This window comes from Nannospalax galili, unplaced genomic scaffold (assembly GCF_000622305.1).
Source record: "Nannospalax galili isolate Female #2095 unplaced genomic scaffold, S.galili_v1.0 scaffold536, whole genome shotgun sequence".
Taxonomy (NCBI): Eukaryota; Metazoa; Chordata; class Mammalia; order Rodentia; family Spalacidae; genus Nannospalax; species Nannospalax galili.
In genome coordinates, this window is record NW_008337057.1 from 686,277 (window position 1) to 710,722 (window position 24,446).

At 45.5% G+C, this 24,446-nt stretch overlaps 2 protein-coding genes and 1 non-coding gene across 4 annotated transcripts in view; 1 reads left to right on the forward strand and 2 right to left on the reverse strand.

Annotated features, from left to right (window-relative positions):
- The window catches only part of Sacm1l (SAC1 like phosphatidylinositide phosphatase), a 57,044-nt gene extending 49,988 nt beyond the window's left edge, over positions 1-7,056 (reverse strand). The window contains exon 1 of the mRNA XM_008831927.3: positions 6,915-7,056. Coding sequence (XP_008830149.1) covers positions 6,915-6,943 — 29 coding nt within the window. The 5' untranslated portion in view covers positions 6,944-7,056. The remainder of the gene's footprint in view (positions 1-6,914) is intronic.
- A 306-nt stretch (positions 7,057-7,362) lies between these two features.
- Trnar-acg lies at positions 7,363-7,435 on the forward strand. The gene has a single exon. It is a non-coding gene; the product is annotated as a tRNA-Arg (tRNA).
- An 8,007-nt stretch (positions 7,436-15,442) lies between these two features.
- Limd1 (LIM domains containing 1) overlaps positions 15,443-24,446 on the reverse strand; it is a 61,845-nt gene continuing 52,841 nt past the window's right edge. For both annotated transcript variants that reach the window (XM_008831928.3, XM_029563006.1), the window contains exons 5-8: positions 20,546-20,676; positions 19,993-20,044; positions 19,252-19,320; positions 15,443-17,793 (exon numbers count right to left, since the gene is read on the reverse strand). In XM_008831928.3, the coding sequence (XP_008830150.1) occupies positions 17,656-17,793; positions 19,252-19,320; positions 19,993-20,044; positions 20,546-20,676 (390 nt within the window). In that variant the 3' untranslated portion in view covers positions 15,443-17,655. The remainder of the gene's footprint in view (positions 17,794-19,251; positions 19,321-19,992; positions 20,045-20,545; positions 20,677-24,446) is intronic.

The following is a 24,446-nucleotide window of genomic DNA, read 5'->3' on the forward strand; positions in this document are numbered from 1 at the left end:
GATGACCCAGTAGTTAAAATCACTGGCTGCTCTTGCAGAAGGCCTGGGTTTGATTCCTAGCACCCACATGGCAGCTGACAACTGTCCCGTAACTCCAGTTCCAGAGGATCCAACACCCTCTTCTGACCTCTGCAGGCACTGCACAACAGTGCAGTGCAGACAATATGTACAGACACTACACTCATACACATTGTGCTGGATAGCTTTAGTGTCAACTTGACACACCTGGATTGAGGAAGCCTCAATTGGGGAATTGTCTCCATTGGACTGGCCTGTGGCCATGACTGAGGGGCATCTTCTTGATGAGTGATGTAGGAGGGCGCAGCCCACTGTGGGTGGTGCCACCCTTGGGCAAGTGGGCCTGTGTTGCATAAGAAAGCAGGCTGAGCAGGGGCCAGGGGAGCAAGCCAGTAAGTAAGCAGCATTCCTCCATGGTCTGTGCTCCAGCTCCTGCTTCCAGGTTCCTGCCCTGAGTTCCTACCTTGGGCTCCCTGATGAACTGAGACCTGGGAGATGTAAGCTGAATAAACCCTTTCCTCCCCAAATTGGTATTGGTCAGAGTATTTTGTCACAGCAATGATAAACAAACTAAGGCACACATAAAATAAAAATAATAAACTTTTAAAGGAAATTCTGCTCAGCACGATGGGGCGTGCCTTTAATCCAAAAACCTACTTTAGTCCAAAAACCTACTGAAAAATTACACCTACAATATCTCTACAAGAGTCTGTGAGTATAGCTGAAGACAGGATATAGTTTAGACACAGAATTTGTAGTAACAGAGCTGAAACTGACTTGGAAGCCACCTCCCCTGAAGGCTAACTCTTATAGCTTCAGAGAGCACTACTCATGCTGCTAAAGGAAAACATCAATCGATGGTCCAACCCCAGCTTCAAGGCTTAAAAACCACATCATTGACCAGAAGAGCAAATGACATTGGTGCAGTAGTAGCACTTTTATTTTGGGGGTAATCAACAGCTACCTAATTGGACTTAAGGCCCACTCAATGGGAGGAAACACATAGCTGGAGAGGTCATAGATCTTAGAGAAAACTCCAAGACTGACATATCCCTAGACAAATGTAATTTCTTATTCTGTGCAAAATATGGATCCTTAAATCTATAGACAAGTATCTTAGTCACCACCCTTCAAAGAAGCTTCTTTTTCAAGAGTCAGAGATAATTATACAGTTCCACAACTGGTCACACACAGAAATCATCTGTGGACTGCCCAAGCCTAAGTGGCACATCTAGAATGCAACCTCTACACCTAAAGCTCAGGGAACATAGAACAAAGGATGAAGAGAACACTAATGCCTCTTTCGTTTCTCATCAATGAAGCTCCCTCATGCAACAGAGGGCCAGGAACGCAAAAGGTCATAAATGGCCAAAACTCAGAGAATAAGAGTCTACAGAGTGTGCTCCCTGGACAGGACTCCTATATTGAAATCCACCCACCCAGGGCTCAGGAATCATTGCAGAAGAAGGGGTGGAAAGATTCCAAGAGCCAGGGAGGAGGTGCATGACCATACAGAAATAGTTTTACAGGCTCCTGGGACTCTTCTCATACAAACCTACAGCAATGGTGTCCAAATACACAAGACCCATGCAAACTTAAGCAGACAAAAACCCAGCACAGAACTGTGGAAATGAACAGCAGGCACCAATCTTAGTTGAAGAATTATTGGCAGCTGATTACTGCTGGGTGAGAAAGAGATGATCTTCTTAAAGGGAGGGACTCCTGATAGGCTGACTAGATCCCAGTGGATGAACTTGCACTGAGGGAAACATCTGGGGACACTAACTTGACATGGTAGGCCTTAACATAAAGGGCAGAATGTATGAACTCCAGTGGTGGTTAGGGAGACTATGGGAGTGTGCCAAAGGGGGAAGGGAGTATAAAGATGATTCTCTGTATGAAATACACAAAAATTCAATGAAATTGTTTTTCCAAAAATTCTCATGGTTGGGCATGCCTTTAATCTCAGGACTCTAGAGGCAGAAGCAAGTGGATCTCTGTGTGTTTAAGACAAGCCTAGTCTACACAGCAACTTCCAGGCTAGCCAGGGCTACATAGTGAGACCCTGCCTCCAAAAAAATGTTAATTCTGGCATATGCTACATCAGTGAACTTTGAAGCATTATGCTAAGTGAAATAAAAGTCACAAAGGAAAAATACTATGTGATTCCACTTAAATGAGGAACCTAGAATGACAAGTCAAATTCATTCAAATACAAAGGAGAATGGTGGTTGCCAGAGGCTGCGGGGAAGGAAGGAATAGTTTAGTTTTGCAAAATGAAAAGAACTCTTGACATGCACAATAATAATGGTATACATCAAGGTAAAAGCAGTGTCATAGAGCTGTATGCCTAAAAATGGTTAAGACAGTAGATTTTTTACAAGTATTTTATCATATGTAATAATTTTAAAAATTACTATTGGCATAGAAATGTGGCTGTCATGTCATAAAACTGTAGTAACATATTTCCTCAGAAATCTTAAAAGAAGTAAATCAAAATCTTAACATTTTTATGTATCTCTGGTTAGAAAGACAGACATAATGTTTACTAGATTTGGTTAGGAAAAAGAACTTAGACATAAAGGGTCCTGGGTCCTCTGGGCCCACTATACCATATGCAGAAGGTATTTACACAACCTGCCTTTGGGTTCCAAAAGGATATCCTTCAGTCTCTCTTTAGGTGCCTCTCCTACAGCACAGGTTCATCAGAGGCCCAGAGCAATCCTAAAACCAGCTCACATCTCTAGGAAGCTAATTCATTTTTCCACTTCTTCAAAACTCCCTGGTCCACCGACTTCCTATTCCCTATACACTCTAAAACCCATTCCCTAATGATTAGACTCCTAACAACCAGATCTTAACTCCTCTAAAGCCCAGTGTGGTGGTACACATTTGTAATCCCAGCATGTAGGAGACAGAAGCAAAAGGATCATCCTCAAGCTCAAGGACAACCTGAGCTACAGGAGACCCTGTCTCAAACACTAACCTAAACTTTCTATTCTGAACTCTCATCCAAGTAATGCCTTCCCTGGACAGAGTCTCTTATCATCAGTGCCTAATTTCACAAAGAAAACCTTAGCTGAGCTGCATCCTTCCCTCCATGCAAAGCTGTGATTATGAGCCAAGAGTTCACTGTACTGGACATATCATACATGTCTTCACTGCAGTGAAGGTAAATGGCATCTCATCTCTGGACTGCATCACATCTCTCCTGACTGATCATAGAGTTATGAGAATGTTATACAAAGGCAAATTCCTGGGGGATACTATTTCTTCAAAAGTAAGCTGCCACCTGATTCAGGATCTAGCAGGCATGTTCACCCTATGGCCCACATGTGATTGAGAATAGTCAGCAATGAATGCAGCTCAATGCAAAATCATCAATTTACTTAAAAGTTTTTCTAATTTTCTTGGCTTTTTTTTTTTTATAACTTGATAGCATGGTTCTTGAGGGTGAACTTTGTAAAAGATGATGTTATCCTGCAATGTCAAAAAGCTGGACATATCTGAAAAAATTCTTTGCCTTACATCTAGTTTCAGCTGATACTTAAAGAAAAAAAAAAGGGTGGGGGGGGCAGTTTTAATATTATCCAATAATGTATTTTTCACTTTTGCAATTTCAAAATCATTGTGTCTGACACTATCCATGCTTATGCAACTATCTAAAAAGCTAGATGTGTTGGCACATACCTGTAATCCAAGTACTTGGGAGACTGAGGCAGATGAATGGGGAACTCAGGGCCAGCCTTGAACCTACATGGACATATAACTACTTTCTTTTACAAGTGACTCATTTTTCTAACTGTCATGTCCATAAGTAAGAGGAGAGCAATCTGATAAAAGAAAAGGTTGCCAGGCGTGGTGGCATATGCAGAGGCAGAGGCAGAGGCAGACAGATCTCTGTGAGTTCAAGGCCAGACTGGTCTACATAGTGAGTTCCAGGGCAGCTGGGGCTACACAGTAGGGAGACCCTGTCTCAAAAAGACCAAAGGGGGGGGAAAAAAAAAAAAAGAGAAGAAAAGGTCATTTGAATAATGCAGTGTAATGGAAAGACCTCTGGACTCCAGGCCAACTATGTTTCAAAGTCAGCTCTGCCAAAGCTTGGTGTGTGACCTGTGTGACAAGGACTACCTGACAATCTTCAACAATAGCAGACTAGGTATCAACCTATGACTTCACAGAGGCATTGACAATAATATTCATTGAGATGGTTTAAGCCCCTGCTTCTTCAAAAGAATGCATTCCAACCGCTCTCAGCCTGTGCTCTTCTTGAGGTGGTCTATACTGGAAAGCTCATTTACTCAGAAGATCTACTGAGAAGCTGCTCCTCGAAAAGTTCATGCTGAGTATGTAAGAGGAGTATTACAAGTCAACATTAAAGGGTTGATCACATTCTAGATACCTAAACCTGCTGGAGAAACAATATATGGCTATTACACCGTCTCACATGGCAAAATTAATGATTCGAACAGTTTTATGAATTGGTCATTCCAGCTTTCAATGTTCCCATCCATGAGACAGTAAATGCAATGTGTAAATCATATGGATATTTTGTACCCAATCCCTGTGACAGTACATTCTCACTTTTGACTTCAAAAACAATATGAGAGCTCAATGGAGGGAAAGAAAAGACTCTCAGAGAAGGTATGTATCTATGAGGTACCTTGGGTATTTTATCCACAAACTTCTCATCCCTATGAAGTATTAACACTCATATTTTCAAAATTAAGAAAAAATTATTCAGAGAAACAAAGCAAGTAGCAAGTTTAAGAATTTAATCTAGGTCTGTTCGGACAAAACAAACTGGTATCTCCCTTCCCTACCACAGATATATCAGCATGTACACAAGAGAGGTGAAAAAAGCACTATGGGCAGAAGGATCAAAATAAACCGAGTTTGAAGCTAGAAAAGAAAGAGCCAAGCCTGGGGACTTGCAGGAAGTAAAGTTACAAGATTACAAAGAGGTCAGAATACAGGTGGCTAAGAAATGTGCACTGGACTCTGTAGTCAATAAACTAGAAGTGGAAATTGTCAACTGGGAATCAGAGGATGGATTGCACATCCACAAGGTCAACTTTAACAGGGCAGAAACAGACTGAAGAATGACATAATGTAGAAAGTTATTTAAAATCCCAACACTTCAACATTTAAATAAGTTCAGAAGCAAGACTCTATAATAAAGTAACTTCTTCCTATGGCACTTTTTAGGCATATTAAAACGGCTACTATATCCTACCAATTCTTATACAGGTCAACAACTAATTCCACCTATAAAGGACTCTTCAAAAGAATGTTTCTTGCTCCAGGACTACATTTAAAAGCTTAAACAGGAAGACCAAAAGGAAGGAATGAAAACAGAGATTCCAACCCACAAGCCCTGGCTAAAGAAAAACAAACTTGCAACGATTTCTAGCTCTACATTTACAGAAGGACTCAAAACCTAAAGACTGATGATGACTTTCACATAACCCCAGATTCCCTTTCTTACTCAAATTTACAGTTTCCACTTCTCACAAAAATCAATATAAAACCATTATTCCCACCACTTAAGTATAAATTTACTTTCTCTTTGATGGATCCAGAAGGTTCTGCTTGTTTTAAGACCTGGAGTGGTAAGATTTAGTGCCTGGGCAGCTCAAAAAGAACCCTCATAATTCTCAAGGGCTCCATCTCATTCATTCTTTGCAGCAGGAAATTTCAACTGCATCCTGTAGCTTAAAGCTGAGCTGCGTCAAGCCAAGGCTCCGTATCACTTAAACACACCTGAAACCTGGGATAGGATCACATTCAACCCTTCAGCCCCTATCGGATAGACAATAACCTAATTTGCCAGCCAGCAAAGTACATGTGACTGCTGGCCCAACCTAGACTAAGTCACTTTGTTTCAACTGTCACCCACAAGGTGACTGATCACCTTGCACAAGAGAATTACAGGAGGATATGTGGAGAGTGCATGGGTTTTCAAAAAGAACTGTCATAAGTGGAAGGGGGAGGGACGGACAAGACTGCAGAAAAAGCAATCATCAACTTTTCTCTGAAACATGGTGTTGGGAGGTGGTTTCCTCCTAATTTTGCACTCCTAACTTTACAATGAACTTTTCAGAGCTATTCATAAAGAGCATTCAAACCACATTTTCATATCCTTGTCTCCCTGCAAATGAAATATGATGCCTACCTTTATGTACAACATAGCTAAACTTAGTTTTTCAAAAGTGACATTCGCTTCCATTGCCAGAGACATTTCCAAACTATGTTCCCGTGACTTTCAATCTCAAGGTAATGCATTAAAGGATTACAGCAAAGTTATCCACCGACAAGAAAAGTGCAGGCAGGTGCTTAGGGTTAACACCAAAAGAAAGAAACTAGTTATCTGCCCAGGACGAGCCAAAGCGCTTGCAAATGTCTGTTTTTCACAACTCTTAAAACAATCAGAGACTAGGTTTAAAAACCCTCGAGTGCCTGGCTTTGCGAAAAACTCAGTTTTGCAATGCCCTAACTAGAGGCGAGCCTCTGTCAATGCGGACTAGAGACTTAACCGCAGTAAATCCCTCGGTCCCTAGAGAGGACATTTCTGCTGCACCCTATGGTCCGGTCACGGCGGCTCCAGGCCCAAGAAACTAGAGAAAGGCTTGCTCTACGTGCGGATGTCAAGGCGCTCGCGGAGGTCCAGTCAGGCTTCGCTCTTCCCCGCCGTGCCACGCAGGGAACCCGGGCCGCCGCCTCTCCCGCAACCGCGGGCCGGAGCGGGGCCGTAGGGCTCCGGGCCAACGCTGCGGCCCGGTAGGACCGGAGCGGGCCGAGGCGGACGCGCCCATCAGCTAAGCGGATTCCGGCTCCACCCGCGCCCGTCAGCCCCTCAGCCCTTCCTGGTCAGCGGCGCGGCCCGCGGGACTCACAGCTTCAGCTGCTCGTAGACCGCCGCCATCCTGCACCACCACCTCCTTCCTCTTCGCTCCGCCCGCTGCGTGCCGCGACGCCACCCCTATTCCCGCGCTGCAGCTCACCGGTCACGGTGGCCAAGGGGCCTGGGCCTAGTCCCACCCACCCCCCGGCCCCGCCCCCGCCTGGAGGGGGTGTACGGGAGGCGGCGGCGGACAAACCAGTGCTAGCGCAGGGGCGGGAGAAATACGCCGGCGACGTGCGGATTGGAGCGGACCAAAGAGCGTCGTGACGTACTGTCTGCTGATTGGTGGAGCGCGCTGCGGGGACAGGCGGAGTACCGGGAGTCGTGGGCCGGCGGCGAGATGCTGGGCGAACAGGCAGGAATGGAGAGTGGGTGGCAGGAAGCCTGCTGAAACTGCGTAATCGGAGATCAGCCATTGCAGAGAAGTTTTCTTTAGGACTGGGCCAGTGGCGCAATGGATAACGCGTCTGACTACGGATCAGAAGATTCTAGGTTCGACTCCTGGCTGGCTCGGGACGTGCAGTTTTTTCGCATATCTCCAGGTTGAATGTTTCAAGGCCTCCTTGGAAATGATAGCTAAAATGTGTAGGTCGAATATCTTGGTTTTTAGTACTACTTTACGCAAAATATTACCTTCTTAGCCGTGTTTGAAACCTGGAGTTGTCTGAAATGGTTTAAAATGCGCAGGAGTCTAAACTCGGCACACTCACGCCAGAGAGTGGGTGGCAGTTAGGGACGTGACTGGCCGGAGGCTTTCCACCCGATGACGCAAAAGTCACCGGAGACACCTTCCCTCGGAACGCAGGCCGCACCGGCTCTAGGAGGGCCCAGGGGCCGCTCTGCAGAACCGTGGCTAGGCCGCCGACCCAGGAGCGCAGCTGACGGCTGCGGGCTGAAGTCTGCAGCCCCTGCCTCGCCGAGCTCCGCTTGCCACGCCACCCTGGCCTCCAGTCCACAGGGCAACCTTAAAACGTGGGGTATTTCACAGTTAAGAGCCCCAGATCTCGAGCGCGTGACCCCTCGTTTTACACAAGCCCCGAGAAAGCCAGAGACAGCTGCGGTAGAAAGGGGACTCCAGCCTCGGGTGGGGCTGAGTCGTGGGATACTGTCACTAACCACTCAGTCGGTGGTCAGTTTGTCCTAGATAACAACCTCTTTCCGCCAGAGTTTATACAAAATATGTCAGATGCGGGAAATTATTAGGAATATTATTGGGAATAAAATTAGAGCCGGGGCTAGGCACGTGGCTTGTTTAAGCATTTGCGGCGGTAGGGATTCTATGTCCAGCACCCAAAAGGAAAGAAGGAAAACAAATTCCCATTCTAGGATCATTCTGACATTTCGTTCACTTCACTGTATAGACCAGGCTGGCCTCCAGCTCACAAAGATTACTTGCCTCTGCCTTCCCAGGGCTGGGATTACAGGTCTGTGCCACCACATACTAAAAAGTCTCTGAAGATATTACATAAGAAAGCTAGGTATTTTGAGCATAGCTTTTATGTAGGGAATATGGGTTGTTGCCAGTTTAACACTTCTAAAATGCTACTGGGGACTGGAGAGATGACTCAGTGCTCTTGTAGAGGACCCAAGGACCTGAGTCTGATTCCCTTCACATGTAACTCCAGCTCCAGAGGATCCAACACCTTTGGCCTCCAGGGGCACCTGCATGCATATGTACATACCCACACACACACATACACATAATTAAAAATAATAAAAATAATCTTTTAAGTCCACGAGTGTTGTGGCACACACCTTTAATCTCAGTACTCAGGAGGCAGAGGCAAGCAGATTTCTATATGAGATTGAGGCTAGCCTAGTCTGTACATAGCAAGTTCCAGGGACTACGAGGAGACCTTGTTTCAAAAAACAAATCTTTTTAAATGATGCTTTTGGGCTGAAGAGATGGCACAATGGTTAGGAGCACTGGCTGCTCTTGCAGAGGACCTGGGTTCGATTCCCAGCATCCACATGGTGGCTAGTAACTGTAACTCCAGTTCCAGGGGATTTGACAGCCTCTTCTGACCTCCGCAGGCATTGCATGATACGGGTGCACTTATATACATTCAGGCAGTATACTCATACACATAAATAAAGAAGGTGAGAGTGATGGGGTTATGAAAGAGTCATGTTACCTGGCTGGCCTTGAACTCCTGATTCTCCCTACCTCCAACCTCCTAAGTATTGAAATTACAAGTATGCACCACCACACCTGGCCCAATTATTTCTGGCTTTAAATTTTCTAAATGTGGACTGGCCAGGTGGACATTTTAAAGGTTGGATTTTTGATATAAATATTTTCAAATTGCCCTCTGGAAAAATCAAAGCAATATATACTCTCATGTCACCAGCATGATTCCACACATGCTAATCAACACTAGATATTTGTATTCACATATAAATTAGATAGCCAGGTCTTGTGTAATAGCACATACCAATAATCCTAGCATTAGAGTGACTGAGGCAGGAGGATCATTAATTTGGGGCCAGCTGGGGTCATTATAAGGAGACCCTGTCTATAAATAGATGGGATAGCTATATACAATTTCTTTGCGATTTTCATAAGTGAAAACCAGAATATCCTTTTTTAACTTTTATTTTTGACCAAGTGGTCATTTTCTTATATTTAAGTATGTGTCTGTGAACTTGAGCACAGGTACCCACAGAAGCCAGAACGATGGGATCCTCCTGGAGCTGGAGTTATGGGTGATTGTGAGCCACCCAACATAGGTGCTGGGAACTGAACTCCAGTCCTTGGCCAGAGCAATACATACATACTCTTGACCACTGAGCCATCTCTCTAGCTGTGATGACTTGACTTTTAAAAAAATATTTGTTTTTTATGTGTATGAGTGTTATGCCTGCATGTAAGTAAGTATACCCGTGTCGTCCAATGCCAGCAGAGGACAGAAGAGGCTGTCAGATCCCCTGGAACTGGAGTTACAGACAGTTGTTAGCTGCCATGTGGGTGCTGGGATTCAAACCCGGGTCTTCTGCAAGAACAGTCAGTGCTCTTAACCGCTGAGCCATCTCTCCAGCCCAAGACTTAACTTTTTAACATATTAAGGGTATTAACTCTTTGGCTGTCAAACACATTATAGTCTTATTGCCAGTTTATACTTTACCTTTTCTTTATAATAGTTTAACCTAATTCATGTTTATGTATTCATATTTACTTATTTTATATGTGCTTTCTAAAGATTGTTTTGCAGTTGAATTGGGTACTTTTTTACTTTAAGCTGTTTATTCTTTATTTTGTTGAGCATCATGATTTACTATCAATTAAGTCTTAAGACGTCATACTTACTAAGCAATTACTTTGTGCTTGGCTAAGCATTTTATTTGGACAAACAAAATTAACCGTTACCACAACCTCATAAGTTCAGAAGAGGAAACTAAACTTGCTTAAGAGCACTTGATTCTAAAGCCAGCCAGTGGAGGTTACGTGAACCCCGAGAGGGCACTACAGGGGTAGGCTGGATGGCAGTCACGTGCTAGTCAGCATGCCACCTCATTTCTAGCTAATGATCCTTCAACTTACCAGCTCTGGGTTCCTGGACATTTCCTGTTCTTTTGGGAAAACGGAGGTTTAAGTTGTAGCCTATGTTATAAGGCTTTAGGAAAAGAAACTTCCAGTTGAACAGCAACTGGCCTGCAGAGAACTACCCAGGTTCTGTCTGCAGGTAGAGACTCATATCTGCCCGTGTTTACAGTTAGTTGGGGATTATAAACTAAGGCCCCTGTAAACACTCAGTGAAACTGAAAACTAGAGAGTAATTCAGACAGGTAGGTCTGAATAATCGGTATTCATTTGTTTGTGTATGTGCACGTGTGCACAGCACAAGGAGGCCAGAGGTCAATCTCGGGTCTCAGTTGCTCTCCATCTTGTCTCCATAGTCTTCATGGTTTCTCTGGATTACAAGTGTTTGCCATATTGGATATTTTTTTTTCCTGAGACAGGTCTCCCTGTAGCCCCAGCTGGCCTAGAACTTACTATATAGATCAGGCTAGACTTAATCTCACAGAGATCCACCTGCCTCTGCCTCCTGAGAGCTGGGTTAGCGTGTGCAACCTCACCTGGCTACTACTGGCTTTTTAGCATGTGTTCTGAGGAGTGGACTCAGGTCCTCCTGCTTATCCCAAGCACTTTACCAAATGAGCTAGTCCGCAGCCTTAGCGCTCTTCTGAGATTGGTTTTGTTTTATTTTTTGAGACAGGATCTCTCAGTAGCCCCTGCTGTCCTGGAACTTGCTATGTAGACCAATCTGGTCTTGAACTCAGAGATCCTCCTGCCTCTGCCTCCCATGCTGGGATTAAAGGCATCTTCTGAGATTTTTAAAGTCCAAAATCAGGTTCTAAGACAAGAATTTTCAGAAAAAGAAATCCTTACAGGTGGTAATATAAATTGTTATCTTTAGCCAAATTTTCCCTATAGCACAATTGTTATTTATGTGCATATAAATACAATTTTTTAAAAAGAAATTTGCCAGGGCCTTCCCAGGTATATGGTCTAAGCTACAGGTTATTGTCACAATCTTGTGCTGTAGTGTCTGCCTACTCAGTCTCTATGCGCCTTCATCTTTCACTCCATGGCATGCTGTACCCAAGCCACTTGTCCTTGACACCTTGGATCAGCTGCTGAGACAAGTGTGTAACTCAACAGTGGCCGGACTTTGGGTTGTCTGGCACACTTGGGGGAACCCACATTACTTGGGCTTCTCCTAGAAGTGCCACACAGCGGGTCTGTCACATACCTGAGCCCTTCTGGACCAGACCTCTCTGGCTTCTTTTCCCCCACAGAATATGATCTCTGACCTCTTAAAAAATTATTTTTATTATTTTACTCCCAGATTCCAGACATGTTGATGCATAGCACATCACCATTTTCAACCTCAAGGACCTCACTTTTATCAATGTTTAAAGATAAGGCATCTAATACCCCATGGGTATTATTTCATTTTTACCCCCAACCTTCACTCCCCCTGGGGGAAAAAAAAAAAACTGTTGTAATCTGCAGTAGGCTGATTAAAGCCCTTCCCGAGATGTCTGTGTCCTAATCCCCAGCATCTATGAATCTCTTACTCTGCAAGGCAAAGGGGGATTCAGATTAAGAATTGTGAGAGAGGGGCTGGAGAAATGGCTCAGCAGTTAAGAGCACTGACTGCTCTTGCAGAGGACCCAGGTTTGATTCCCAGCACCCACATGGTGGCTACGAATCGTCCTTAACTCCAGTTCCAGGGGAGTCCGACGCCCTCTTTTGACCTCCTCGGCATTGCACAACATGGGTACACTCACATACATACATGTAGGCAATACACTCATACACATAAAATAAAAATAATAAATATTTGAAAAAAATCATGAGAGGGATTATTCTGGATTATCTAGATGAGCCCAGCATAATCCCAAAGGTCATTCTTTACAAGGAGGCAGAAGATCAGGAAGGACAACAGACCCAGAGTGATGCAGCCACCAGCCAAGGGGTGTGCAGCCTCCAAGGCTGAAAGGTCATGTTACTGGAACAATGTGAAATGTCTCCACAGACTCGTGTTTGAACACTGGGTCCCTAGCTGGTGGTGCTATTTTGGGAGGTTGCGGAATCCCTGGGACTGTGTTCTAGCTAGTGGAACTAGTCCTTGGGGGCAGACTTTGAGGGTGATACTCATTTCTGGTTTCTCCCCAGCACTCTTCCTAATCTGCCTGGGTATAAGGAACTGCTTCCTCATGCTTCCATTGCTGCAGAGTGGCCCCATCATGTCTTCCCTGCCAGGATGGACTGTCTCCCCTGAAATCATGAGCCCAAACCTTGACCCCCTTAAGTTGCTTCTGCCAGGTATTCTGTCACAGCACCAAGAAAAGTAATTCACGGGACAAGAACTGGATTTTCCCCACTGCCTCTGAAAGGATCTGTAAATAACATGGATGTGAGCCTGTAGGACCCACTTCTCTAGAACTGTAAGAGAATACATTTGGGGCTGGAGAGTTGGCTCAGCAGTTAAGAGCACTTGTTACTCTTGCAGAGGACCTGGGTTCAGTTCCCAGCACCCACATGGCAGCTTATAACCATCTGTAACTCCAGTTCCAGGGTATCAGACACACTCTTTTGGTCTCCACAAGCACTACAAGCACACACATGGTACACATACATAACATACATGCAAAACATTCATACACATAAAAATTTAAAAAGACAATACATTTGTGTTGTGTTCTAAGCCATTGGGGTTTGAGGTAATTTGTTACAATAGGAACTGATACTTAACAGACAGCAGCCTCACCATGAGGTTTTTGTTTTGGTTTGGGTTTGGTTTTGTTTTTTGAAAGTCTTCCTATAGCCCCTGCTGGCCTCCATCTCTCACAGAGATCCTCCTGCTTCTGCCTCCTGAGTACTGGGATTAAAGGTGGACACCATCAGCCCCAGCTCTTGATAAGGTTTTACTGAATACCTTTAATGAATGAACCTCATATAGGATGACTTACCAACTCCCAGGCAGCCAGGATGGTAAAGACATACCACTCTGGGTGACTGCCTGGGATAGGCCTGGTCTTGGTCCTAGTGCTTACTGAGCACTCACTCTGGAGGGTTACTTCCCCCTTCCTTGTCTCAGTTGTCTACAAGATGAGGGATAATAAAGAACAAAGGGTCCTTAAAACAACATCTGGTCCCTGGGGCACACAGTTAATGTCAGCTATTGTTTGAATCATGCAACTCAGAACCAGACCAGACTTCCTCCACTGCCTGGGCTCACAAGGTATCCAAATGCCTGAGGCTGGCTGGTATTTGTTCATGACTGTGTTATCTGCTCCCCACTCCCAAGTTTCAGAATGTCACAGGTGGACTGAAATTGACAGTGGTGGCAGTATTTACATGATGGGAACCAGTACACATTTCATATCATGCTGTCAGTAATCCCAGCATGTGGGAGGCAGAGGCAGGAGAATCAGGAGTTCAAGGCCAGCTTCAGCTACAAAGCAAAAAACTGTCTGCTTATTCTACACACAAAGTACCCATTAACCCCCATGGTGAGAATACTTTAATAGCCTACAAACTCATGCAGCTTTATGTCACAACACTTAGAATAATTTTAGCTGTGCATGGTGGCACACACCTTTAATCCCAGCATTAGGGAGGTGGATTTCTGTGAATTCAAGGCCAGCCTGGTCTACATAGCAAGTTCCAGGCCGGCTAGAGCTACAGGGAGACCCTGTCTCAAAAAGACAGGAAAAAAAAAACACTACTTAGAATAATTTCATGCGATAATAAAATTTTGAAAAATCTTATAAGAGACACAGAGGAAAAGAATGTCCCTTTGCAGGGAAACTTTCATATACTCTATGGAGATTGTTCACATCTGCCCTGTTTGTGCTCAAAACAAAAGATAGCTTAGTACATTTTACTTTTGTGTTAGTTACTTCAGAAGTTAACTGGAAACAAAATTAGGACGGATTCTTGGCAAAAGGAAGGGGGAAAAAAGGATTTCTTGGTAGTTTTTTTCCTAATGTATGTGTAATGCATATGAGGAGGTCAGCAGACAACCTCAAGCTCATACCTTCCAGACATGGTCTCATTGGCTCTCCAATTAGGCAAGACTGGACAGGATCTTCCAGTCCTCTTCCCCAGAGATGGGATTTTAAGAGCATGCCACTCCATCTGCATTCTCACACGAATTCTGAGAATTGAACTCAGGTTCTTATATTTGCATAGCAAGTACTTTACCAACTGAGCATTTTCATAGCTTCTCCTGGGAGTTTTTACAAGTGTGTTGTGTGACCATGGTTTGAAGTCTCACACTGTCCTTTGCAAGGGTTCTAACTGGTAGACAGTGCTTTCACTGTGTGAGGAACACGTACTCAAGAGCAGCATTTAATGCCTGCAAAGGACTTTGGATTCCATATCCTCCTAACACTCCTATTTTTCATTTTGTGTGACTGAGGGCCATGAAAAGCCATGGCGGTGCTCCAGGGTGTTCAGAACTTTTTGATTCTTCTATCAGCCACCTGGGACTCAATAGTGGAATCTGAGAGGACTCAGCTGAAAGAGGATTCACTTGCACACTAGCCAGGGGACTAGAGAGTCCTATCACAGTGTGATGAGCAGCCAATGACCCAGTTAGGGCTGAGGGCCCATCTGAAACCTATGGGCAAAGTTAGAGAAGGGAGGATGCAGCTTGATTTGGGATCAGCCTCCATCTTCCTGGTTTTATTCAAGGTGCAAGAGCTGTGCAAGAATCTCAAAAGGCTATTTGCTCTAACATTCAAGACAGACTTACTATCCTGGTCTCCCAAGTTCCTGTTTTCTTCCTATGTGCCTATGAATACAATCCCATTCCAGTTCTACATGGCCAATATTCTGTAGCACATTTAAAATCTCAGATAAGTAAACATTTTTAAAGGCCTAGGATGGGGAGAAACAACTAATTCAAAATTCCCAGCAGCATATTCTCCAGGAAACAGAGAAGACAGTGCTAGGGTTTCTAGGAAATCTGCAAATTCCTTTATTGTTCTTTTTCAAATATATGAAATGTAATATTTGCAAACACATCTGAATCACCTCAATCAGGAATTTCATTCAAAAAATTAATCATAGAGTTTTCAACTAATTATTCAATTTTCAAACAACTCTCCTCTACTCCTGACATTGGTTCCAATTTTCTTCACTCAGCTTGACTCAGAAGTGGAGCAAAGATGTATTAACCAGGCCAGCACTCCAGGTTAGGCAAAGACATTGGACTGTTTTCCTTTCCCTGCCTGCCTTGCCAAAGCTGAGCTACCTTGAAGGGAAGAGAGGGGCCTGGCCTCAGGGTCTGTTTCCCCAGCCTCACACATTCATAGGTTTTAAAAGGAGACTCAGTCTAAAACAGAACTCAAGGAAGTAATATCTGGCCAAAGCAATCCAACAGAATGAATTTTATAAAAACTGAAAAGATGCTCCACAGTGCCAGTTCTAAACTCACAGGCAATGAAGGCCAGCTGAGTTGAAATGGCCTAGAGGTGGAGCCGGGGCCCAGCGAAGAGTCCACATTCACATGTGCAGGGGCTCCACTGACCATGCTCTGTCGCCCACACCAGCTGCAGGGTGCCCAGGCTAACTGGCAGAAGTGACAGGTAATAGCCCCTCCCTGCAGATTAAGAGGGCAAATGTCAATCTGTCTGTTTTGTGTATTTTTCCCCCAGCTTCTTCTATTTGAACTAGTAAGGAGATACTGGTCTCTGGCCTCAGGACTGTGATACACAGAGTCAATCTTGTTCTTTGGCACAGAGGTGGGTTCTCGTTGTCAAAGTCTCATGTGGTTGAGAATGGTCTTGAACTCCTAATCCACAGGCCTTGGCCTCCCAAGTGTTTCAATTACAGGCATGCCTCACACACATGGCTCAGAGGTGGTCTTGTCAGCATGTGGTTTCTCCCTTAACCCTGACCACCCCTGGAGCCAGTGTACCTAGACTTTTGAGACCAGAGTGCCCATTTCATCTAGTGGCAGCTGACCTTGCATTGTGACCATACTGCCCAGTGCAGTCTAGAGTGGGAAGCTAGCCCACTCTAACACATCAATGGTAACATTGCTAACACACCAATGGTCTCCAGTGTGATAGCTGAATATGAATTCCTCCTTGACCTGTGATTTGGTGAAACTCTTATCTGTGAGGTATGTTTTGTGTGTGGAAAAAAAGTGGAGAGAAACAATGAAAAACAGACAAAAGCAGTGTACCTTATACTGGTTTCTTCAAACCAAATGCCTGTCCCGAGCAGTGGGCATGAGAGAAACCTCTGAAAAGAGCTCGGTAATGTCCTCAGATGCTCCCTCTGGGGCTAGCCTTAGCTCTCTCACACAAAAAACTCTGTCAGAAGGAGCTCTCTCCCGGGATGTGGGGTGGATTTCCCAAAGCTCATGGGTGAATAAGCTGAAACAGGCACCTGGGATGTCCTCACAAGGGAGCCCAAGACTTGCCTTGAGGAAGCCACTCCAAAGTCACAGACCGGAGGGAGTAATGCAGAAAACGGCGCTGAGCAACAGGCAAGGGTCCTGGTGCCTGCACCAGTTCTCCCAAAGCTGGCTGTGCTGGGCAGGGCAGGCCTTGGCCATGGCCCAGCTGCCTTAGGGGCATAAGGAGGAAAGGCAGGGGCACATGACGGGCCATCAGGGCACAATGGGGGGACCCAGCCTCCCAAACTTCTAAGCTTGGCTCTGGTTTACTAAGCAAACTCCTCTTAGGGTACAAAGTATGCGCCATGCTTCTTTCTTGCCATGACGTAGTTAGAATGCTGCCATTCTGAGAAGACCCCAAGTTCTGAAGTGGAAAGAACTGTTGTCATGCCATGGGGTGCATGTGAGGGGTGCCTGAGTGCAGGGAGGGGAGGGAAGTGCTGCCCATCTCCACTACTGCTTCTCTTCAGGGGCCACTGTGAAATATGCTCAATGCAGACCACTCCAAAAACCTGTCCCTGTGAAATATGAACCATTTCCAGGGAGTTGGTGCCTCCAGTTACACTGAACCAATCTTGTGTCATGTGCCATGCACAAGCTGGAGCATCTTCCTGAGTAACCTGAGAGGGTGTGGCAATGGGGGAAAGAGTAGGAAAGACTACACTGGAAGTGCACACCACCTTGGTTAAAAGAAAGGCACCCCTCACACTTGCCCTCCTCTTCCTCTGCCCCAGTTCCAGCAGCCACCAGCAATGTCAGGCAGGCACCTCCCTGGGCAACCCTGGCCCTGCATCCCCACTGTGAATCTGCCTAGAAGTGGTGCTGGTGGAGGGCTGCTGGCAAGGGGCCTTTCTCCAGCCTCTTGATGTGGCAGGAGTGACAGAACAGGTGGTCATCCAGTGGGTAGCAGCGGTGACCATCCTCGTCATTGAGCTCCAGACCACAGTCCTGGGGGAAGCAAGAATGTCCCATGAAAGCAAAGCAAGCTGCAAGAGTGACATCAAGGCCATACCGCCCCCCCATCCCCATTAGCAGAGTGCTGCGTGGTTCTTGGCAGCACTGAAAGAACTACTGGCTACAGCATGGAGCTCTTCAAATGGGGCAGGTGGGAACTAAGATGTGGCTTAAGAACAAATGCACACCAGACCTCCAATCAAATATCTCACGGGTAGCTTCTTCTATGGACTACAAGTTGAAATAACACTGTGCTTCTTTAGGGTTGAATAATTAATCCAGTCTCTGTGTGTGTGTGTGTGTGTGTGTGTGTGTGTGTGTGTGTCTGTGTGTCTGTGTGTGTCTGTGTGTGTCTGTGTCGCCTTTTGAGACAGTATATCATGTAGCCCAGGCTTGCTATGTACTCTGTAGTTAAGGATGACCTTAAACTTCGGATCCTCCTTCCTCAGCCTCCCAGTCACTGGGATAACAGGCACCAACGTCCTGGGTTTTGTGATGTTGGGGATTGGACTCAGGGCTTCACATATGCTAGGCAAGCACTCTACCAACTAAACTATATCACCAGCATCCCCAATTGTTTAACTGTCAAACATGGCTGCTAGGAGATGAGGAGGGACACGTGACTTCAGTATATGGTACTCATATTTCTAGTGGCCAGTGCAGTCTGGAATGTGCAGAGAAGATGGTTAAGTCTTCACTCTCTTCTCCAGGCTCATGGGGAGCACCAGCCATGAGTCCCACCTGCTTCAGTACCAGCAGTGGGACCAATCTACATTGTTACCCATACTCCCTGCTCTCCCTCCCTACAAGATCTCTAAGTGAATCTAATCTGTGGGTGAATCCATTTAGTGTGGTTAGGAGACTGGTAAGGGGTGACCCTGGCTTTCCTGGCAGTCATGGAAAACTTGTGGTTCCTTCAATGTAGGATGTCACACAGGGTAGAGAAGGGCAGGTGCTCCTACCCACCTTCATACTTATCAGTTGAGGTACCTATTCCCAAAAGGGTATTTCTCCATGATTTTCAGGGCTCAGCTCAGAGAGGAGCTTCTAGCAGACAGAACAGTCTGTGCCCAGGAGGGGAAGAAGCCTCCTCCCTTGTCATATACCTGCCTTGACAATCTGACCTGAAATAAGACCTGAGCCCCACACTGTACATGTTCCTCTGAGTTCTGAAGCTTCAGGGTTAGCAACTTTGAGCTTCAAGACTTACCAGTTCTGAATTTTCAGAAAACAACACAAACCTTCAGCCCTAAACACCTGCATTACCCTCATACACACTGGACCTCAGGGTTTGGTTCCCAGCACTCACATGGTGGCTAACAACCATTTATATATGAAGAAAGTTTGGCCTGGCTATTAGGACAAATAGGCACAATCCAGTGACTACCTCAGGCCCATGACCTAAGAAGCTTTTCTACCAGAGCTTTGGGGGCTGGGTAGGGAGGGGCCTACCTCACAGCGGTAGCACTCCACATGGTAGTCCCTGTCCATGGACACTACGCGGATGGTCTCATCTGAGCCCTGCAACCAAAGAAAAAGCAAAACGCAAAGAAGCCAGTTTAGAGGTCCACTGGATACCACCAGTCATGAGGTGGGCTGGAGGGTGAAGAGATTAAAGAGTTTAACAGTAGGCGGCTGTGGGGGAGGAATGTAAATCAACAGTGAATGCTAACATTCAGTGGATGTGAGAGCAGGTCGGGGCAGTGTGACCTGGAATGTCAGAGATAACACTGAAAAAGGAATTAATGGAGACATTCATTTTTATTTTACATTTTTGCACATGTATGTGTGTGTGTATAGATGCATGTCTGCATGTGGAGGCCAGAAGTGGATGTCGGATGTCTTCCTCAATCACTCTCCAATTCATTTACTGAGGCAGTTTTTTTTGAACATCTACTTTTAAAAGATGAATAAAAGGTAAGCTTTCTGCTCTTCTGCCAATCTAAGAGCCAGCATCCAGTAAGAAAGTTCGGAGCCTGGAGAGATGGCTCAGTGATTAAGAGCACTGACTGCTCTTGCAGAGGATCCAGGTTCGGGTCCCAGCAGTTTGGCCTGGCTCTTGGGACAAACAGGCATAAAAACGACATGGGACTGGGAAGCCTGACCATGTTGGAAGTTTGGAAGGGTATGTTGAAAAGTGTAAAGGCAGGTCATGGATCTAGGGAGACAGTCCAGTCTGGAAATGCATCTTACCTCCGGTGGAAGGATAGGAAGCCCACAGGCCGCACACTTGGGGGCCAGCACCCTGGGGGAGAAACAAGGAACACAGTACACACTGTGATGTTACCAGAATATGAATGGCACCCAGAGCCTGCCAGGAGCTCCCTTGTCCATCGTACCTGGTGGACCTTCCAGCCTTCATACAATGACTAGAAGTGAGCTTACACTGTGGCAAATGAACGTGGCATTGTTCCTGACCGCTACAAGGGCATCAGGCTGCCTCCCATCCCCCTAGGGATGAAGAGGAAGCTGGCTGTTTGCTCCCTTCACAGCTAACTGGGCTGGTGCAGCAAGCAGAGAATGGTGTATGCCAAGCCTGATGAAGCTGGTGCCCGGTGAAGTTGGGTAAAGCCAGAGCCACAGGCTTGGTAGATTCCCCCTGAGGCCTAGCCAGGAATCTGTTTACAGTTTCTGTGTCCTGTTTTTCTCTAAACAAACTTGGACCAGTTTATATGTACTTTCTGCTCTGCTGCCCTCAGTGGGGCCTATGTATAGGTCCCCCTCCACTCTCATCCTCCCTCCTTACTTGTGGTAATCTCTGACACAGTAAATCTTGTTTTCTGAGTCCACTGTGAAAGGCACCCCATCCAGACACTCATTACAGATGACGCAGCGGAAACAGCCAGGGTGGTAGGACTTCCCCAGGGCCTGCAGGATCTGGGGATACAAAGAAGAAGAAGCAAAGACTCAATGAAATGAAGGAAGAGAGGGATGTGGAACAAGAGGAACATACTGGTCAAGAAGTCACATACACAGCTGCACTGTGGCACAGGCCCCATCCACAGTTTCACTTAGATCAAGATCAAGAGAGGGCTAGTCTGTTCAGACCTGTGAACAGGAGAGGAACACACAGAGCTCTGTGACCTCTCCCTGCTGAGCTAAGAAGGAATGCAGAGGCTCCTTTCCAACCCTCCTTCACAGCAAGAAACTTGTTCTTCATTAAAAGGCAATACTAAGGTAGGGCTGGGTCAATCTTGGGACTAAAACCCACATGGAAAAGGTGGGAAACAAGGTAAAGCAGGGCCACAGAAGAATCCCCCGAACCCCCACCCTGACCCCCAGATTTGGAAAGCAGAAAGTACATAGGAGAATGAAAAAAATTCCATACAGAACTGGAAGAAATTAGACAAAACCTTCTCACTTTGGCTCCTGGGCTCACCTTCTATGTGGCTTTGACTCTGCAGAGAAACATCTTAGAAGTCTGGCTGGAACCCCAATCATCTCAAATCGAAGTGTAATAGGCAAAGTCCTTGTCTTTATTTTTAAAACATAATGAAGGAAAAGCCCCCTAGCCCTCCTTCCTCTGTGTTACCTGATGCGGATGTGATACCTGGAACAGCTAGGGCCCTTCCAAAACCAGAACACAGCCAAGACATAGGGAGGAGAAGGGAGGGTAAAAGAAGAGAGAAGAAAAGAGGAGGGGGCGGGGAGGGGAGAAGTGGGAAGAGGAAGAGAAGAGACCAGGAGAAAAGCACATCCATGGTGAGGTCAGTAGGTTGGTAAGGAGAACAACTCATTGCAAACAGTTTGTCTCCTGTGAGAGAAGATACAATTCCTAGCTCTGTAAAGTCCTGTTCTCAAAGTGTGCTCCCTGGACCTGCAGTTTTAGCACTACCTGGGAACCTGGTAAAAACATCCATTCTTAAACCCACCCCAGATTTCCTGAATCTGAACCACCAGGTATAAAGCCCAGCTGTTGATGTTTCAATAATATGATTCTAGTGCATACTAGAATCATTGGTTTAAGTTTAAAAACCCAAGTTTTATGTAATTTGCTGTTGAAAGCATCTTTACTGACTCAGGAGGAGATTCACCTCTGCAATTACCTGGCTACAAAACAGAAAAAAAGAACAGAACTATGGCGTCACCACCAACAAGGAGGAACCTAACCTATTGGCAGGGAATACACAGAGCAATCTGCAGCAGCTGGCAGTAAGCCACCCAGAAAGACCAAAGGAAGGGGACCTGGCTCTTAGGAGAGCCCTGTGGGACATTATGAGACTATGGAAAAGCTCGCTCTTTTCCAGGCCCTTCCCTGGAAGCCTGGGTAAGTGCACAGACACTCTCCAGCCAGGGAATGTGGAGCACTCCCTGCTGCCCTGGCTCCTGGAAGACTCAGCTTGCATACTTCCTCATTCCCTACTGAGTTTCACTGCCTCTGAGGCCCCTCTCCACCTGTAGCAAACTGCCAGAGAGGAACAGCCACTAGGCTTCCAAAGTCCACTTGGCAATTGGAATGCATTTCCTCTCAAGAGTAAAGCAGAAAGTGATCCTTACATTAACTTAACCCTCACTGTACCTAAAGTCAGGCTGAAAAAAAATGCCATTTTACTATATTCTGTCTAACTCAGAATATAGTAAATGGTTTTGGAACAGGCCCTGTTCCAGAATGTACCCCTCTATTAACACAGGGAGTTCACATAAATAATATATACAAAGAGTTGGATGGTTAAGGCTCTGCTATAGAGGCAATGGTATATGAAAGAGTCTGTGGCTGGAGAGATGGCTCAGCAGTTAAGAGCACTTGCTGCTCTTGACGACCTGAGTTCAATTCCCACCACTCATGTCTGGCAACTCACAACCACCTCTAACACCAGCTCAAGGGAATCTGACATCCTCTCTTCTGGCATCTACATGTGTGTTAGTATTGTGTAACATGCAAACACACACATATATCAGGGCAACTGAACTCACATGCACATACCCTCATACAGAAATGTATGCATACACATAATTTAAAAAATAAAAATCTTTTAAAAAATGTTTAAAGGAGTTTATTATTAAAAGTCTTGTCAACAGACAAAGGTTCTGTCTTAAAATTGGGGATTACTCCCCAACACACAAGTGAGGGAGTATGGCTCACATCTGTACCCTCCCCTGGGGAAAATGGGCAAAAGGTCACACTGGGGGGTGGCTTTGGCTAGCAATGAGGCCACAGCTGTCCCAGGACTAAGCTCTTCTGTAGTCTGTCAAGGCCTGGATGGCAGCAGGTACCCCTCATGAGCAGAGGGCTCTGTTCACTGTTGCTTTATAAATGTTAGCATATAACCCACAGGAATGGGTGTACATGTCCATCAAAGACATGCACAAGCCAGGCATGGTGGCACATACCTTTAATCCTAGCGCTTGGGAGGCAGAGGCAGAAGCAGGTGGATCTTTGTGAGGAAGAGGCCAGTCTGGTCTACATAGCAAGTTCCAGGCCAGCCAGGGCTACAAGGAGATCCTGTCTGGAAAAAAAAAAAAAAAAAGATATGCAAAAGGGTTGAGGGTGTACTCAGTTGGTAGTGCTTGCCTAGCATGCATGAGGTCCTGGGTTCAATCCCCAGCACCACATAAAACTAGTGGTAATACAGGTCTGTGATCCTAGCATTCGGAAGGTATGGATCAGAAGTTCAGAAGATCAAAAGTTCAAGGTAATTCTCAGCCATTTAGAAAGTTTGAGGACAGTCTGGACTACATGAGATCAAACAAAAAGGAGAAACAAAACAAAACAACTACACGCACACAAGTACTCAGAAATCATAGGAATTTTGTGCTTAAGTAGCTCAAAAATGGAAAACATCCAAATTTACATGCCATACAATGGAGTCTATTTAGCAGTAAGAATAAATGAACTACTCATATAGTGAACAATGTGCATGAATCTCAAAAACACATTTCTAAGTGAGGAAAGGCACATCCAAGAGCCTAGCTCTACCATTCCACTGTGTGATGCTCCGAAGCCAGCAAAACACATGGGGCAATGCAGGCAGGGAGCTCAAGTGGGAGGAGGTGGGGGGCTTTTTGGTGTTCAGATAATGTCTTGTCTCTTGGTCTGGGCTATGGTTACATGGGTAGGTGCATATGTAAAACTTCATTCAGCAGTACATTTAAGATTTGTGCATTTTATTCTATAGTTACTTCTCAAATAAAAAAGACAAGGAAAAACTATAGTTCTTGTCTCCAGAACAGAATTAGTACATGGAGTGAATGCTTTCCAGCTAAATTTGTTATATACCCAGCATATTAAAGAAATTCTCTTTTTGCTTGGTTTTTATTTATTTAAATTTTTAAATGAATGTATTATTATTTTATGTATATGAGGGTTTTGCCTACATGTATGTAAGTGTATCAAGTGCATGGAGACCAGAAGGGGGTGTGAGATCCCCTAGAACTGAAGTTACAGACAGTTGTAAGCTGCCATGTGGGGGCTGGGATCCAAACCCAGGTTCTCTATAAGAACAGCCAGTGCTCTTAACCACCGAACCATCTCTTCAGCCCTGCTCTGTTCTTTGATGGTGCTGGGGACTAAACCCAGGGCCTCCCACATGCTGGGCAGGCGCTCGGCCACTGTGTTACTTCCTAGCACAAGAAAGGCAGATTCCCATAAGCTGCTGGACACCCTACAACGGAATCCTCCCATTTCACTCAGGCTGAGCTCCTGGGAT